The following is a 19,363-nucleotide window of genomic DNA, read 5'->3' as shown; positions in this document are numbered from 1 at the left end:
GTACTCAGTGGGTCAGCCAGCATCTATGGGGTGAAGTAAAAAGCTGATCTTTCAAGAACAGAGATGATGAATTTCTTTACCGAGAGTGGGGAATCTGTGGAATTCGTTCCCACAGGCGGCTGTGGAGGCCAAGTCGCTGGGTATATTTAAGGCAGAGCTTGATAGATTCTTGATTAGTCAGGGCATGAGGGGACACGGGGAGAAGGCAGGATATAGGGCCTGAGAGGGAAATGGATCAGCCACGATGAAATGGTGGAGCAGACTCAATGGGCCAAATGGCCCAATTTAGCGCTTATATCTTATGGTCATATGGAAATAGATACTGCCAAACTTGCTGAATTCTTTCAGCATTGTGTGTTTGTCTGTCTCTGTGTGTGTTCGTATGTGGAGTCAGTGGCTTGTGTTTTTTCTCTGTGTGTGTATGTATGCATTGGGTCTGTGTATGTGTGTTTTGTGTGTGTGTCTGTGTGTGGAGTCTGTGTATGTGTGCTTTGTGTGTGTGTGTATTGTGTGTGTGTGTGTGTGTGTGTGTGTGTGAAGTGTGAGTGTGTGGGGTCTGTGTATGTGTGTTTTGTGTGTGTAAAGTGTGAATGTGTGGGTTCTGTATATGTGCATTGTGTGTGTGTGTGTGTGGGGGGGGTGTGGGGTCTGTGTATGTGCATTGTGTGTGTGTGGGGGGGTCTGTGTGTGTGTAGTGTGAGTGTGTGGGGTCTGTGTTAGTGCATTGTGTGCGTGTGGGGGGGTCTGTGTATGTGTGTGTAGTGTGAGTGTGTGGGGTCTGTGTATGTGCATTGCGTATGTGTGTGGGGGGTCTGTGTATGTGTGTGTGTATAGTGTGAGTGTGTGGGGTCTGTGTATGTGCATTGTGTGTGTGTGGGGGGTCTGTGTATGTGCATTGTGTGTGTGGGGGGGGGTCTGTGTATGTGTGTGTGTGTGTAGTGTGAGTGTGTGGGGTCTGTGTATGTGCATTATGTGTGTGTGGGGGGGTCTGTGTATGTGTGTGTGAAGTGAGAGTGTGTGGGGTCTGTGTATGTGTGTTTTGTGTGTGTAAAGTGTGAATGTGTGGGTTCTGTATATGTGCATTGTGTGTGTGTGGGAGGGTCTGTGTGTGTGTGTGTAGTGTGACTGTGTGGGGTCTGTGTATGTGTATTTTGTGTGTGTGTGTGTGTGTGTGTGTGTGTGTGAAGTGTGAATGTGTGGGGTCTGTCTGTGTATATGTGTTTTGTGTGTGTAAAGTGTGAATGTGTGGGTTCTGTATATGTGCATTGTGTGTGTGTGGGAGGGTCTGTGTGTGTGTGTGTGTGTAGTGTGACTGTGTGGGGTCTGTGTGTGTGTGTGTGTGTGTGTGTGTGTGTGTGTGTGTGTGTGAAGTGTGAATGTGTAGGGTCTGTCTGTGTATGTGTGTAAAGTGTGTGTAAAGTGTGAATGTGTGGGTTCTGTAAATGTGCTTTGTGTGTGGGGGGGTTTGTGTGTGTGAAGTGAGAGTGTGTGGGGTCTGTGTATGTGTGTTTTGTGTGTGTAAAGTGTGAATGTGTGGGTTCTGTATGGGGGTTTGTGTATGTGTGTGTGTGAAGTGAGAGTGTGTGGGTGTGTGTATGTGTGTGTGTGAAGTGAGAGTGTGTGGGGTCTGTGTATGTGTGTTTTGTGCGTGTAAAGTGTGAATGTGTGGGTTCTGTATATGTGCATTGTGTGTGTCATTGTGGTTCCTTACGGTTGTTCTAGCCGGGGGAGGGGTGGTAATGGGGATAAGCTCCCACTACTATTAAACGCTCCCAATGGTGTGCGTCTCCACAGCCTCTGACATCCAAGTCCAGCTCCCGGCCTTCACCCGTGGCTTAGCTACCGAGCCCGCCGGAACCGTTTCTACCGACAGGAGAAGGGGCAAAGACGGATTTCTGGCGCCTTAACACCAGTCGCTTCGGGCAGGTGGGGCTGATCAGCCGTGGTTGGCAGCTCATCTAGGAAAGGGAAAACTCTGATCTGAACTTGGGGAAGGCTTTGGGAGTAAACCCCGAGGGAAAAGTCCGGAGCTGGAGTCCCTGGGACAGTTCTACATTGAATTCAACGCTGATGGCAACATTGTGCAAAACTAGGTCGGTCTCTGTCGTTCCTTTGCACTGCATGGGCAACAGCTTGCTCTCCATATTGTGCTGCCCCGGCTTGCATATCTAGACAGCTAGGACGACCCCGACTAAGGGAGCCCTCATTCAGTGTGTGTGTGAAGTCTGTGTAGTAGGCGTGCGCCTGTGTATGTGTGGGGTCTGTGTATGTTTATCGTGTGTGTCTTACAATGAAAATCAGCGTTCTTTGCGACAAAAAATCCTGCCCGCGACCTCGCCTTTAAGCGAAGACTCTGGTTTGGCAGTGAGGCTTTGACGTCAGCACGTCAATTTCCACTGAAACTCCCGTGGAAGAGAAGTGCAGTGAAACTGACCAAATGGGATCTTTACCGACACTCTGACTGGAACAAAAAAGGCCGTGGTAGTTGAGGAATCGCACCGAGCTGGAGCTTTCGGGCTTGGATTGGATTCTCCTCTTGCTCCGGGACCGCTTGTGTAACTTTGTCTGCACGGTGATCGACACTGTATCGAGTGCGAAGTGTACAAAGTATCGGGCGCCGATTGTAACAATGTTACCGAACGTTGCGACAGGCCGGGAGCCGCAGCAAGACAACCAGATCCCTGAGCCGCTCCCCTGTCCCCCTCCAACCCCGAGAACCGGCGCCCAGACCAAGAGAAACGCCATCACCGACGACTACAAGGTCACAGCGCAGGTTCTGGGACTTGGCATCAATGGCAAAGTTTTGGAATGTTACAACAAGAAAACCGGCGAGAAATTTGCCCTGAAGGTGAGTTCCACAGTGCCGCCAGTAACTCCACCGAGTTGAATCTTAAAGTAACTGATTTGAATAGCCAAGACGTGAACAGTTGATTGTGTTCGTTTAAGTGTTTAATTACTTGGTATAGCATTGCATTGTGTTGGCAGAGATCTGTTTAATTTATCAGGTTGGAATATCCGAGAGAAATGTTTATCTCATTGTGCAGGGAGAGAATAATTTAATTATCACCTTGTAGTAACCGAGGGGTGAAATGACCCGCATCACCCTCTCCCACCGTGGGCCCGAGACACGGGACACCGGAAGGTGAATCGTCTCCCACATATCCGCATGCTTGTTCATGTTTGTTGTACTCCAGTGCCCCGGAAATCGGCATCCCCCCCCCCACCACCCCCTCAGTTCCAAGGGAAAGAATGACTTGCGGGTAACGCGGCTGGCTTCGCCCCCGCCGTGATGTCCCAGCAAGAGTTGTAGTCAGTGTCAGTGTCGCGGACGGACCATCATTCTGTTGTCGATTGTCACAAGAGCTTACCTGGTGCACTAAGTTTCGGAGACAGGTGTGTGTGTTCACTGTAACTAACCGATGGGCTGCAGAACAAAGTCGGTGGGCAATCGTCTACAATGGACCAGTTTACTTGAAACTATCTTACAAATGTAATTGCTTTAAAAAAAAATCATTCTTTTGTACAATCAGTGGCCGCTTTATCAGATACCTCCTGAACTTAATAAAGTGGCTACTGAGTGTATGTTCATGGTCTCCTGCTGCTGTAGCCCATCCACTTTAAGGCTCTACGTGTTGAGTGTTCAGAGATGCTCTTCTACGCACCACTGTTGTAAAGTGTGGTTTTTGGAGTTACCCTCACCTTGAGGCAGTCTAGCCATTCTCCTCTAACCTCCCCCATTAGCAAGGCATTTTTGCCCACAGACTGCTGCTCATTGGATAGTTATTGCTTTTTGCTCCATTCTCTGTAGACGCTAGAGATTATTGTGTGTGAAAATCCCAGGAGATCAGCAGTTTCTGAGATACTCAAAACATCCCGTCTGGCACCAACAATCATTCCACAGTCAAAATCTCTTCGATCACATTTCTTCCCCCATTCTGATGTTTGGTCTGAGCAACAACTGAACCTCTTGACCATGTCTGCACTTTTATGCACTGAGTGGCTGCCACATGATTGGCTAATTAGATATTTGCATTAACGAGCAGGTGTACCTAAGTGTATAGAGACTGTCGGTTCTCTCAGAGATTATGGTGATCAAATTCTTTTTCCTGGCTTTAGATTTGTGCAGTGTCTCTGCATGTAATCACACTTGATACTTTTGTACTGATTTGACTTGAGCTTTCCATGACCCAGTCGCTGGGAAATCAGATCAGTAACTTCCTTTGATTATCCTGGGAGCCAAGCATGCGTTCAAAGATCAAAGTAAATTTGTCAGAGCATGTATATGTTACCAGTGGATTCCAGTTAATGAGGACACAAAAGGACCAGTACATTTTGGCCCAATTAAGCGGCTGCCCCGATTAGCTCAAGTTTCATAGAAATAGTTTAAAAGGTATTTTTTAAAAAAGACAGCTTACTGTTTAACTGAGGAACAAATTCTGTATTTAAGTGAAATATAGAACAAATTAGAACACTACCAGTACTACTACAGTACTATAAAACTGTACATTAATTCCTAATAATTATCAAAGGAGGTATTCACTGTTGTGTTCTTTTGACTGTAAATGAACAAAATCGGCTCAGACACCTAGTGCAGATCATGGACCGCCTTCATAAAATGCATCTTCCAGATCTTCATTTTCCTTGTAACATTCAAGATAATTGTTGATACCTTCAAATTCTTCGTACTTCCGAACCTGAGTTCATGAAATCGTTTTGTTTTCACTTGCTGCTGTTTCTGGCATCTTCTAGCCTGAGTGCTTGAAACTGCAGGGAGCAAAGCAGGTCGGAATTCTCTTGCTGCTTATTTCTTGCCAACTATCAGTGACAAAAATCACTGCTATTTGAGCATAAACATACACAACTGATGCTATTTAAAAGCTGTTCGCTCTGAAGATGGTGTAGTATTTTATGGCTGCACAAGTGCACGTGACTGATGCCTGTTAGAAACTGTTTGGCAGCAGTCTCCAGTCCCAGTTAAGCAGCATAGTGTCTCAAATAAGCAAATGAAATTTCGGCTACTTTACTGCTTTAAGTGTTGTCCTAAATAAGCAGCTTATCCGATTAACCGATGGCCCAATTCACTGGAATCCACTGTACGACCTTAAAATTCATATTCTTGTGGGCACTCTCAGTAAGCTCAACAAAGTACAATGAGGAGCTACACATGACAGAGATGAGCAAAAAATAACGTGCAAAAGACAACAAACTGTGCAAATACAAATATAAATTCAGAGTCAGTTCAGACTCCAGGGGTATCTTGTGGGGTTGCTCCAAGGAACTTTGTGCTGTATGGGTCGTGATGGTTTTTGGACTGGTCTGGTGCCTCCTCTGGGGGCCAGGGATCATCACTAGGACACCACGCGTTGAGTTTATCCCTGAAGCACGCACTCTGCGTTGAGGAAGTGGATTCAGCAATTTTACGCCTCAGGTTCTCTCTTGGAAGCTGGATCTCTGTGCCCCCCCAAAATACTATGAGTGCAGAGACATTAATTAATACAGTTCAGAGGTGGATTTCCCGATTACAGGATGGTCCAGTGAATGTGGAATGGCGAGAGTGGGGCTGAAGCCACAGTTCTGACTGGTGACCTTATTACACGGCAGGACTGTGTGGGTGAAACTTGTTTCAATGTCGTATGTCTTTGCTTGTTGTTTGTAGGAGTCATGGTATATTGGCCATATCAAAATTAAAGTTCAAGAATGAGCTGTTACGTTAGTGTTTGAATGTGGTCAATTTTATCGGAGAACCAGTCCGACTTGTACTAGTCATTTCTGACTGAGTCTGTGCCTCAGAGGGCTGAAGGTTTCCAGCGATCTCTGATCTGAAACATTCCTCTTATTATAGAATGGTCTCCATGATAATGACACGTATCTTCTACCTTCAGGTTCAAACTTAATTGTCATTCAAAAGTTCAAGTTAAAAGTTATTATCAGAGTACATATAAGTATGTCACCACATACAACCCTGAGGTTCTTTTTCCTGTGGGCAGACTCAGCAAATCTATAGAACAGTGACTGTAAACAGGATCGATGAAAGAACAAGTAGAGCCTAGAAGACAACAAACTGTACAAATGCAAAGATAAGCAAATAGCAATAAATAATGTTAACATAAAATAACAAGGAGTCCTTAAAGCGAGATTGTTGATTGTGGGAACATCTAAATAGATGAGTGTAATTATCCCCTTTTGTCCGAGAACCAGACACATGTGTACAGCTGAATGAAACAGTGTTCCTTCGGGGCCAATCTGCAAAACACAGTACAGTCGGCCCTCCTTATCCACGGGGGATTGGTTCCAGGACCCCCCGCGGATACCAAAATTCACGGATGCTCAAGTCTCTTATTTAACCCATTCTCAGTGTGGTGGTTTTCAGGACCCAGCGGAATCCCGGACTTTATTTAACATGTCTCTGCAGTGGACATTAGGACCTGGCGGTGCAGCTCTGAATCCACAGTGCTTCTGTTCATGAAAATAATCACGATCACGATTGAAAATAAGGTGGAAGTAATAAAGCGATCGGAAAGAGGTGAAACGCCATCGGTCATTGGAAAAGCGTTAGGCTACAGTCGGTCAACAATCGGAAGAATTTTAATGGAGCATGTGAAAAGCCCTGCCCCAATGTAAGCTACAATTATTACTAAGTGACACAGTGGTTTAATTATTGAAATACATATGTTTCTTAAGTGTCTTATATGCATAGAAAGGTAAAATATGTATTATATCCTAAGAAAACGTTTGACTAACTGATGCTAAGTAATGCCGGATGTACCTGTTCCGACCTCAAATCCGACTTAAAGACGGACTCAGGAACGGAACTCGTTCATAACCCGGGGACTGCCTGTACTTCTAAGTACAACGTAAATGCTATGTAAGTAATTGTTATACTGTTTTGTTTAAGGAATAATGACAAGAAAAAATAGTCTGTACATGCTCAGACAATGAGTGCTGCAGGGAGAACTTCCCGATCCGTGGTTGGTTGAATCCGTGCATACGCAATCTGCAGATAAGGAGGGCCGACAGTACATACTGTCACACGTAACACACAGCACATGTAGTTACAGTAACACATGCAGCCACAAAAAATATTATTAGCACAAGTCCCTGAGTGGCATGGCCTGAAGACTGATGGGGCATGGAATATTCAAGTATAACTAAGTCGTTCTTGAAAGGTTCTGTTAGATTTGGGATGTCCTTGTCAGCAGCCCTGTCAATTATGTTTCTGCACCGTGCAGTTCTCTGTTGCCTGGACGTTCCAGACACAGGACCATGAAACTGCTACCACTCCTGAGCAGATTCAGATTCACTCATTTACCACAAGCACCGTACAAAGAAATGTATTGTGCACCAAAGTCAGCCATGATGGAATGGCAGAGCAGACTCGATGGGCTGAATGGCCTAACGTCCTGGGCGCCACAGTAGTGTAGCAGTTAGTGCGATGCTTTTACATCTGCGATTGGGTGGGATTGCAACTAGATGTCATGGGTTAAGGGTGAAAGGTGATACGTTTAAAGGGAGCACAAAGGGAAACTTCTTCACTCAGAGCGAGAGTGCGGAACGAGCTGCCAGAGCAAGCTCGGATCAACATTTAAGAGAAGTTTCGATAGGTACATGGATGGTAGGGATTTGGAAGGCTATGGTTCTCGGTGTACGTAGTCTAAATGGCTTGGCACGGACTTGATCATCTGAAGGGCCTGTTTCTGTGCTATACTTTTCTATGACTCTATCTCAGCCCGTTAGAGTTCAATTTGGGTGCTGTCTGTGAGGAATTTGTACGTTCGCCCTGTGACCACGTGGGTTTCCTCCGGGTGCTCCGGTTTCCTCCCACAGTCCAAAGATGTACTGATTGGTAGGTTAATTGGGCATTGTAAATTGTTGTGTGGTTAGGCTAATGTTAAATAGATGGTTTGCTGGCCACTGCGGCTTGTTGGGCTGATAGGACCTGTTCCGCTGAGGCAGAACAAGGAAAAACATAACAACACAGTGTAACAGCTGCAGAGAAGGTGCAGTGCAGGCCGACAATAAAGTGCAAGATCATAACGAGCTAGATTGAGGTCAAGAGTCCCAATTTATCATACTAAAAAATTGATTTAGTCGTCCCACTTTGCTGCAGGGTGGGAGAGCCAAGACTTGGGCAGTGAAGGAACAGCAAATGTTCCCATTTTGGGAGGCTGTGTGGGTTGGAGGGGAAACATCAGCTGCTGGTGTCTGAAGTTGTCTCTGGGGATTGCAGAGTGTTTCAGCAGAGTTTGAGTAACTCCAGTTTGTGCTGTAGATGGACCACACTGCCGACAGACGGACTGAGCGATGAGCCGAGGGACGCTTCTGTTTGATCAGCGGTGAGGACTGGTCCGGTTCCTTATGCCAGGGCAAGCGTGTCACCTGGAAGGGCAAGGAACTATGGACATTTTGGGTTGGTTACTACAGGCTTTTCCTCTGTTAATATCTTTGAAGCTGGTCGGTTGTACATCCTGGCAAAGTGCTGAACACCGAATGTAGACCTTCCATCCACGATGTTGTGCTGGCCTCTCAACCTCCTCCAAGATTAGTCTAACCCTACCCCTCCCACATAACCCTGCGTTTTTCTGTCATCCATGAGCCTATCTAAGAGTCTCCTCAATGTCCCTCACATATCAGCCCTTTTCACCATCCCTGGCAGGGCATTCCACCGCACTGTTTTTTTAAAAAAAATCGTCTGACATTCAACCCCTACTGCCTCCCCACCCCACAATATTTCCTTTCATCTTAAAAGTATGCTCCCCAGAGGAAAAACTTCTTCTCCCAGAGAGTTGTGGAGGTGTAGAATGCACTGCCTCAGAAGACGGTGGAGGCCAATTCTCTGGATGCTTTCAAGAAGGAGCCAGATAGATATCTGATGAATAGGTGAATCAAGGGATATGGGGACAAGGCAGGGACTGGGTATTGATAGTGAATGATCAGCCATGATCTCAGAATGGCGGTGCAGACTCGAGGGGCCGAATGGTCTACTTCTGCACCTATTGTCTATTGTCTATTAGTCGTTTCTGCCTTAGGGTGAGAAGACCTGGCTGTCAACGTGATCTGTGCCTCTTAGCGCCCTCTATCAAGTAATAATAACCTGATTTTGGGGTAACGCACGGGCCAGACAGATGCTGCACCTGTCCTCCCCAAAGTCAGGCATGATAGAATGGCAGAGCAGGCAAGATGGGCTGAATGGCCACATTCTGCTCCTTCAGTACTGTGCAAAAGCCGTAGTCACCCGAGCTATGTGTATGCGTGTAATACCTCTGCACAGTACTGTACGTCTCACAGTCTTACGTCCTTGACCATATTTGCTACCCTCCCCCCCATTCCCCAGAGGGCCCTGGGTAGGTCCTTCGAAGAGTGTGAAAGGATTGGTGGGGTGATCGGAGAAAGGTGCGTAGTTTGTGAGGGTGTCAGCTGTCGGGTGGAGGACAAACAGTCCGAAGATGCAGTGGTGCCTGGTGAAATAAAATAGGGATGTGTTAACTTCCCACGGGTCTGGCTGAGAGAGACAGGGGAAAAAATGTTAGGAATCTGAAATGAAATGAGAGAATGCTCTGTATTTCAACCCAATGTTCGGAGTTCAGTCGTCTTATGGCCTGAGGGAAGAAGTTGTTTCCCATGCAAACAGTTCTTCTGCATCTCTCCCTAAGCAACCTGGTTTGTGTATGCGAATTATAACCAGCTTATTACGACTCACAATGCTAAAATAGTCTAATTCAATTGACGATGTGTTCTAATAGCCAAAAATTCCTACTTTCTTGACTTTATTGATGTTGCTTTATTCAGCCTATCTGGGCACAGAAACAAGTTTGCCTGCACACTGCAGTTACAATTCCAAGATTTCACATTTGTGCTGTTACCTTGGATGCTTTTTGTCATAAACACTTTTTCCAAGCACTGGTTCCAAGGTTCCTCTCTCTGCACGTGCTTGCACACAGGCAAGAGAGCGAGAAGGGGCTTCCATTGTTTCTGCCTTTGAAGTTTTCCCCGAGCCTGGGTGAATGGTTTGCAGTTGTCCTGCCCCCAGCCTTTCTGCCATCTGTTCTTGCCTTTTGTTCTCTTATTTGCCTTTCATCCTTGGCTTTGCTGCTTACCTGGTTTAATGGTGCATTGCACTTGCTGTTTATAGAACAGTACAGGCCATTCAGCCCTCAATGTTGTGCTGAACCAAAAAATTATTAATCATCTCCTGAGGCTCTGTCCTGGACCCAACATGTCAATGCAGTTACCAAGAAGGCACGACACTGGCTATGCTTCATTAGGAGTTGGAGGAGAATTGGTATGTCACCAAATTTCTACAGATGTGCTGTGGAGAGCATTCTACTGGTTACATCACGACGTAGTGTGGATGGGCCATTGCACAGGGTTAGAAAAGAGCTGAAGAAATTTGTGAAATCAAGTCAGTTCTATCATGGGCACTGGCCTCGGGACACCTTCGAGGAGTGATGCCTCAAAAGAGCAGCATCCATCATTAAGGACCCCCATCGCCCAGGAAATACCCTCTTCTCATTGCTAACATCAGGTGGGAGGTACAGGAGCCTGAAGACACACACTCAGCGATTCAGGAACAGCTTCTTCCCCTCTGCCATCAGGGAGGAGGTACAGGAGCCTGAAGACACACACTCAACGATTCAGGAACAGCTTCTTCCCCTCTGTCATCCAATTTCTGAATGAACATTGAAGCCATGTACACCATCTCACTATTTTCCCCCTCTTTTTTTGCACTAATTTAATTTATTTTTTTAATGGTAATTTATGGTTTTATTATTATGCATTGACATGAGTGCTGCTGCAAAACAACAAATTTCATGACATTTGCCAGAGATATTAAACCTGATTTTGATTCCAGTGGCCAACTAAACTACACAATTTCCATTTCCCTCACGTTCGTGTGCTTATCTAAACATCTCCTGAAAGACTCGTGTCTCTGCCTCTACCATCCCGGGCACCCACCACTGTCTGTATTTTTTATAAAAAAGCACTTGCTCCTCACACCTCCTTCGAACTCACTATAAATGCATGTCCTCTGGTATTAGACATTTCAACCCTGGGAAAAAGATGCCGTCTGGCTGTTCTCATTGTCCTGTTAACCTCCAACAGATCTCCCCTCGGTTTCTGCCGCTCTAGGAAAAATCTTGCATAAAACTGGACTGTTGGCCGTTGGGGCTGAATTAGGCCACTCAGCCCATCGACTCTGCTCCACCGTTTGATCAGGGCTGATTTATTTTTCATCTCAATCTCATTCTGCCGCCTTCTCCCCATAACCTTTGACACTCTGAATAATCAAGAACCTATCAGACACTACTTTAATGACTCCACCTCCACAGCCGCCTTGGGTCCTAGACTCCCCTACTATAGAAAACTTCCTCTGCACATCCACTCTATCTCAGTCTTTCAATGTTTGGTGGTTTCAATGAGTCGTCCCCCACCCCCCCGCCCCTATTTTTCTAAACTTCAGTGAGTACAGGCCCAGTGACATTAAACACTCCTCATATATTAACCCTTTTGTTCTTGTGAACTTCCTTTAGGCTCTCTCCAATGCTAGCACATCCTTCCTTTGATGTACTACTGTGTGAAAGTCTTAGGCAATAGATATATACACCGTACTGCCTCTGCAAAACAAAATGAAATTTTACGACATATGTGAGTGATGATAAACTTGATTCTGATAGTGGATCTCAATTGTCAAATGAGAGGGAGAAGGGGACAGGGAGAGAGGAATCATGGTTGGTAAAAGGGAGAGGGAAGCACCAGAGAGATGTTCTGTAATGATAAATAAACCAATTATTTGGAATCAAATTACTTTGTCTGGCGTCTCAGGGCTGGGTGTGTCTGCACCTGTGCCACACCCTGCCCCTGACATTACTCTGTCACCTGTCCCACACCTCTCCCACGGTACTCCACCCTCACCAGTCCCAACATCCAATGCTCCCGCCAAATTTATGAACTCACTCTCCGCTCCTTGTTGACAAATAGAGTACTGTGCAAAAGCCTTAGGCACCCTAGCTATATATGTGCTTTAGGCTTTGGGCTCTCCCCAAGGTCAGCACATCCATCCCCTTCGGATATGGGGCCCGAAGCTGCTCACGACCCTCCGAAGTGCAGTCTGATGTCTTGTATAATAGCTGAAAATGAATAGTGTCTGGACGTATTGACTGTGCTAGTGGCGAAGTGGTTCCGAATTATAATTGATAAAAGGTCAGTTTTCAGTCACAGGGATATTTGTTGTGACTGAGAAATTTGCGAGTAAGTGGGTAATTACTGTTCTAGAGAAGAATTTGATAATAAATGGATGTCTAGTGTACTTGAAAATTACTGATGAAGTGGTTTGGATGATTCATGATAATTACTGAGTTGATTTCAGCATTGTATAAATAGAACCTTGCTGTGCAATACAGGTCATTCGGTCCATGATGCTGTGCTGGGCTTTTCACCAGACGAAGATGGAGTGTCAGAGGCAGAGGGGAGATCTGACTTGGCTAGAAATGTCAAATTCCAGCTGGAATTAGTTTGTCATTGTCATACTGAATGGTAGAGCGGCTTGTCGGTATCAGGTGCCTCACTGCTATTTTGTTAGCGTAGAGCAGTGCAGTTCAGGTCTCCTGGCCCATGATGTTGCACCGACCTTTTAACCAACTCTAATTTCAATCTAACCCTTCCTCCCTGCAATTGCTCTCCATTTTTCTTTCATGCATCCACCTCTCTAACAGTGTCTCTAATGTATCTGCCTCTAACACCAGTCCTGATGAATGTCCAAGCCCCTTACTGTCAATCTATGCCTCTTGCTTTCTTGTACACCTCTATCTCATCATTTGTCATCCTCCTTCACTCCAGAGAGAGAGAGAGAGAGAGAGAGAGAGAGAGAGAAACCCCAGCTTGCTCAGCCTTCTCTCTCTAATCCAGGCAGCATCCCGGTAAATCTCCTCCGCACTCTCTCTAAAGCTTCCACGTCCTTCCTGTAATGAGGTGACCAGAACCGGGCACGGTATTCCAAGCGTGGCCTGACCTGGGGTTTTCTAGAGCTGCAGCATTGCCTCATGAACCCAATCCTCTGATTAACGAAGGCCAGCTCATCCTGCGGGCCCAACCGTTCATACAGATCCGAGCATTACCCGGTACATTGTGCTGGAATAATGTAAAGCAATAACAGTGCAGAATCGAGTGTACAGCTACTAAAAGAGTGAAGGAGGGCCTGTACAAGACTCTGATAATAGTGAGGTAGAAGTTGTCCTTGACCCTGGTGGTACCTGATGAGAGAGGATCTCTGCTGCATTGTTGTGGTTCCTGGCCATCTCAGAAACAAGTGTGAAGAAATGAGAGCCTGCATTGTAACTACAGGTGCCAGAATTGCCCGCAAAGATCAGTTGACACATCACTGGCATTTGTTAATTAAATCACGTCTGTGTAAACCCTGCCTCTCAGTGACTCTGCAATCTCCTGCTGATGTATGGCCCCACACTAAGTGTGATCTCTACCTGCCTCAACCCCTTTTTTCCTGCCTATTCCTCATATCCTTAGCTCTCTGATCATTCGAGCATTTATCCATGGTAATGAAGGACCGTATGGGTGACACGGCAGTGTAGCAGTTAGCGAAATGCTTCACAATGCCAGTAACCTGGGTTGAATTCCGGTTGCTTTCTGTATGGAGTTTGTATGTTGTCCCCATGGCTCTGGGTGTTTCAGTTCCATCCCACATTATGGGTCGGTAGGCAATAGTGACTATCCAAGCAATGGAGGGATGTTGATCATGTGCAAGCAGAAGAGATTTAGTTTAATTTGGCATCACACTTAGCACAGGCATTATGGGCCAAAGGGCCTGTCTGTCTGCTCTACTGTTGACCTTCTATGTGCATCATCGTCAGTATGTGCTGCGTTGTATGACATCATTATGTGCTGTGTTGTATGACATCATCATTATGTGTTGTATGACATCATCAACATTATGTGCTGCGTCGTATGACGTAAGCAATCATGGTCTTTGATTGCTCTTGGTAAATGTTTCTACAGAAGTGGTTTGCCATTGCCTTCTTCTGGGCAGTGTCTTTACAAGACGGGTGACCCCGGCCATTATCAATACTCTTCAGAGATTGTCTGCCTGGTGTCAGTGGTCGCATAACCGGGACTTGTGATCTGCACCGGCTGCTCATACGACCATCCACTACCTGCTCCCATGGCTTCACATGACCCTGATTGGGGCTAAGTAGGTGCTACACCTTGTCCAAGGGTGATCTGCAGGCTAGCGGAGGGAAGGAGCACCTCACACCTCCTTTGGTAGAGACATATATCCACTCTGCCACCCAATCTATGTTTGTCCTGGAATTAAAAAGTTCAAGTGCCGGACTCCAGGAGATATGATCACAAATTTATTAAAAAAAATTCTTGTGCAAGTATTTTAGCATCAGTGTGACATCAGACAGGAGGTACTGAAGTTCCACACCACACACATTTCAGAACAGCTACTTCCCTGGAAAAATCAAAGAAAGCTGATGCTTGAAGTTTGAAACAAAACAGGGCCCTTCCCACCCCAGACACTCGCTCCCCTTCCCCAGCTCATTGGGCAGGAGATACAAAAGCCTTGAAAACATGTGCCACCAGGTTCAAGGACAGCTTCTACCCCACCATTGCGTGGTCCCCACTACGACAAGATGGACACTTGACCTCACCTGCCTCATTTTGATCTTGCACGTCATTGTCTACCTGTACTGCACTTTCTCTGTAACACCTTACTCTGCTTTCTGGCATTTCTTTTCCCCTGTGCTACCTCAGTGCACTGATGCAATCAAGTGATCTGTCTGGATTACCTTTGTCACCTGTAGGCCAAAACACGGTAGCATGCAGTGGAATGCACGGTTTGTGTCAACAACCACCGCAGTCCAAGAGTGTGCTGGGGGTAGCCATCCTTCTGGTGTCAGTGGAGTATACCCACTGTTTTCTAAACCTAACCCTGACTCGTACATCTTTGGACTGTGGGAAGAAACCAGAACACCCAGAGGATGCCCACATTGTCACGGGGAGAATGTACAAACTCCTTACAGGCAGTGGCGGGAATTGCTGTCTTTGTAGAGCGTTGCACTAACTGCTACATTACTGTGCTGCCCTGATCAAAGGGTGGAGCAGTCTCGATGGGCTGAGTGGCCTAATTCGGCTCCAACGTCTTACGGTCTAGTTTTATGCAAGTGCAAGAACTCAGCAGGTAAGGCAACATCTATGGAGGGGAATAACCACCCCGGATGAAGAGGATATCACTGATAGGGTGAGGCCTGGGTTACCATGGTGATTAGCTTGGGGCCAGAGAGAGGAAGGAAACAGAAAAGCTGTGAGATGTGGGGAACGCCCAGAATTCCCAGCGGTCCTCTTGAAGAAGCGAAAAACTGAGCCAATTTTAAAGACGGGCGACTAGCAGAGGTGCTGGCCAGAGAGGAAGGACATCTGAAGTTTGTTGAATTCTTTTACTTCTCTTTTGAGGCCTGTTGTGGGAGCAATGTTACCAGGTGGTTGGGTTATTGTGATCCCCAGGCGGAGGTGTGGCTAACTCACACAAAATCCTGTAGGATCTCCGAACTGATGAAGGGTCGTAGGCCGAAACTTATTCTTCTCCTTGGATGTCACCTGGTACTTCCAGTTCAAGATGACGCTGCCAAAGGTGTGTGACAGCTTACTGGCTGATCAAAAGGTTGACTAAAAATGTTACTTGTGACATCTTTTCTGAAGGAAATTGCGGCGGGCCTGGTTCGGCAGGGTGGGCTGAGCTGGAGTACCGTGTTCGAGCTGGGTTTGCAGATGGAGACGGTATCGCTGTCGGAGACGGAGTGAGCGGTTTGGAGAGGAATTGGTGCGGAAGGGTTTGAACGGCCGTCCGCCTGACCCGAGCGCGAGGTTGGTTTGCTGCAAGCGCCGAGCCGATGTGGTGAGATTGAGAATGGCTTCGGGCTGCGCCGGGGTCCAGGCCCTCGCATGAGGAGCAATTCAAACGCTGGTCAAGATGCACTGGAAAGCCTGAGTGTGGGGCTGATTTTCCTCGCTCTCCCACCGTGCTGCTTCATCTCTTGGCCCTGAACTGCTCTGGCCGCTGTGCTACCGAGACACAGGCTTGGTCCGAATCCGGCTGCTCCGGGGAGCAGGACTAAGGACTCGATCTTCTTCGGAATGCTGTCGCGTGCTTCTACTGTTTGCAGTTTGTGCGCTCCCCCCCCCCACTTTCTCTGTGCAGTCAGTTTTGATTTTTGTTTTTATAAATTGGGTTATTGGGGTTCCTTGCTTTCTGGCAGCCCGTAAGCAGGCAGATTTCAAGCTGATAATAAATGTGCTTTGGATCTTTGAATCTCGCCCCACTGCATCCCTCCAGTGTCTTGCGTGCGTTCCTCTGGATTCCCAGCATCTGCAGAGTCTCCTGTGTTTCTGAGGGGTGACTAGAAAGCTCTGCTAATCCCCTTCCACGGTGACATCACCAGAGGGCAAAGATGCCCTCATTAACATGAAGAATGTCTGATGCCGTGTTTCTGTAATCTATGGCAGAGCTTCTTCCCAGCAGCCAGCCCCCGATGAGATAAGCAGCTGGAAAAACAGTACCACTTCCAGGCAAGTGCACGGGGCTGGCTTTTAAGGGAATGTTTGGCATGGTGTGATGGGTCACAGTGTGTTCTGTAAACAGTGGGATGAGGTCACTTCTGTTTCTGAGATGTCAAATCATAGGAAAAACTATTCTGTTTGGTTTTAGATGTCAAACCTAATGTTTAATTATCATATTGACTTTCTTTTAATATGTGAATTACTGAGGAATGCATTTAGAATGATCTGAGGCTATATTACATCAAATCATTCCATCTGTATGGATCATGGACCTTTTGTCTGTGTTTGAAGCTCTGAACTGGTTACTCATTTTGGAAGTATGCTCACTCGGTGACGAACAATATGTGACCTGACCAGTTTTTTTTAGAGAGAGCTATGAATTCATTTGGAAAAAAAAAGAGTTCAAAGTAAATTTTATTACCAGAGTACATCTATGTCACTACATACGACCCCTGAGACTCAATTTTCTGTGGGCATACTTGGCAAATCTATAGAATAGTAACTATAATAGGATCAATGAAAGATTGATCACAGTGCAAATACGAATTATAAATAAATAGCAAAAAATAATGAGAACATGAGATAAAGAGTCCTTAAAGTCAGATCATTGGTTGAGGGGTAGTAACTGCTCCTGAACCTGGTGGTGTGAGTCCTGAGGCTCCTGTACCTTCTACATGATGGGAGAAGCTAGGAAACGTAGTTAATTCTGGTGAAGTTGCATTGGCCTATATTTTCACCTGATATCTGCTGTTTTCGGTGAGAGAAACTCATGACTCTGACTTTTTAACAGCTTCTGTTGGTGAAATTAGGCTGCACGCAAGTGATTTGATCGGAGTGTTACAGCAAGAATGTGACTACCGTAGATTCCGGACTACAGAGCGCACCTGATTAAAAGCCGCACGCTCTAATTTTAGAAAGAAAATCAATTTTGTACTTGTACAGGCCGCACCGGATTTTAAGCCGCAGGTGTCCCACGTTGTAATATGAGATATTTACACAGAAAGATATTACACGTGAGGATTTTTTAACTTTTAATTAAATCCGTATGGTAACATAAACAAATATATACTGCAAATGCTTTTTTTCGAACAGTGCCTGTAACACAGCTACTTTTAAATATACATACGTATCGGTAACACACAAATTACGTTGCGTATACTTTTTTACTGAACAGTGGACGAACAACTTTCCAATATCTCCTAACGACTGGTAAAAAAATATATATACTGCAGCCTACCAGGAAAAGTTATTGATCGCCTTCTTCATCTTCCTCCTGCGCACTAAAACCATCAAAGTCCTCTTCTTCAGTGTCCGAATTGAATAAAACCTCAGGATCTCGTCACTCACTTCAGTCTCTTCGTTGTCGCTCTCACTTGAGCGCACGCGGTCCTCTTCAAAACGCAGCAGTCCAGCCTTTCGAAACCCGCTGGTGATGGTGGATGTTGTGACACGGCTCCACGCATTTAGGATCCACTGGCAGACTTGAGTTAAAGATGCTCTTCGCATGCGTCCTGTTTTGGTAAAGGATTTCTCGCCACTTGTCATCCAAGCCTCCCACTCAACGCGCAGCGCCACTTTAAATGCCCGGTTCACGCTGATGTCCAGTGGCTGCAAATACTTCGTGGTGCCCCCAGGAATCACAGCTGGAACTGAGTTTGTACTCTTGATGGCAGCTTTCACTGAACTTTCATTGTCAGCCGCTTAAAAAATCACCATCGGTGGAAGCTTTAGTCCGGACGCTGTGCAGCTCAGAACACAAGTAAAATGCGTTCTCTCATGGCCACTTGTTTTCAGTGTGATGGACGAGTCACCTTTTTTATTAACAGTCCGAGTGAGAGGCAGGTCAAACGTCAAAGGTACTTCATCCATATTTAGGATATCATCTGGCCCGATGGAATTCTCCGCTATCTTTGTTTGAGTGAATGTGCGGAAGTTAGCAAGTTTTTCCTTGTGGTTGGGAGGGAGCTGCTGACACAGAGTTGTCCGTACCCTGACGGACAGGCCTTTTCGTCTCATAAATCTAAAACACCACGATGGCCCACCTCTAAACTCTTCGATTTTCATTTTGGTGGCGATTGCTTTAGCCTTCAGTCTGATCTGCACGGTGGAAACACCGCGGCCGCCTGCTCTCTGTGTGTTAACCCAGTCTTCAAGAAAGTTTTCAAGTTCGGGCCATCTGCTATGATTACCTCTGACAGCTTTTGTCGTCTTTTTGCATTGACTCAGTTCTTCACGCTGGCGTCTCCACTTTCTCACCATCGATTCACTTATGCCAAGATTATGTGCAGCAGCTCGATTTCCTTCTTCAACCGCCAGATTGATCGCCTTTAACTTAAAAGCTGCATCAAATGCTTTTCTTCGAGTGTTTTCCATGTTGATGAGGGTGAGTACAAATGACTGATTTACAATAATTTAATTGTGAAAGTGCGCTTGATTTATCGTACAATTTCATTGGACCTCTGTGAACTACTCATCAATTTTATTGGTCTACTGTTACGAGGCAAAATGTTTTTGGCGGCATGAAAAAAAAACATGCATTAGCCGCACCGTAGTATAGGCCGCAGTGTTGCCGCAGTGTTCAAAGCGTGGGAAAAAAGTAGCGGCTTATAGTCCGGAATTTACGGTATTTAAACATTTAGCACTTGTGATTAAATTAAGAAAGATTTCCAGCTGAGACAGTTTGTATTTATGCGCCAATAGGAGCTTATTTAAAAGGCATTCTTTCTGAAGGTGTCTATTCTGGTTCTAACACTGCTCAATAAAAATCCAAAAGTTTGGAATTCCAGAGGAAAGT

General features: G+C 46.0%; 1 protein-coding gene across 2 annotated transcripts in view; it reads left to right on the top strand.

The window, feature by feature from the left end:
• Positions 1–2,381: 2,381 nt before the first annotated feature.
• Positions 2,382–19,363, top strand: part of LOC132380972 (MAP kinase-activated protein kinase 2) — a 196,335-nt gene continuing 179,353 nt past the window's right edge. For both annotated transcript variants that reach the window (XM_059950012.1, XM_059950011.1), the window contains exon 1: positions 2,382–2,848. In XM_059950012.1, the coding sequence (XP_059805995.1) occupies positions 2,630–2,848 (219 nt within the window). In that variant the 5' untranslated portion in view covers positions 2,382–2,629. The remainder of the gene's footprint in view (positions 2,849–19,363) is intronic.

This window comes from Hypanus sabinus, chromosome 25, assembly GCF_030144855.1.
Source record: "Hypanus sabinus isolate sHypSab1 chromosome 25, sHypSab1.hap1, whole genome shotgun sequence".
NCBI lineage: Eukaryota > Metazoa > Chordata > Chondrichthyes > Myliobatiformes > Dasyatidae > Hypanus > Hypanus sabinus.
Note: the sequence above shows the minus strand (reverse complement) of the source record. Positions and strands in the feature narration are given on the sequence as shown.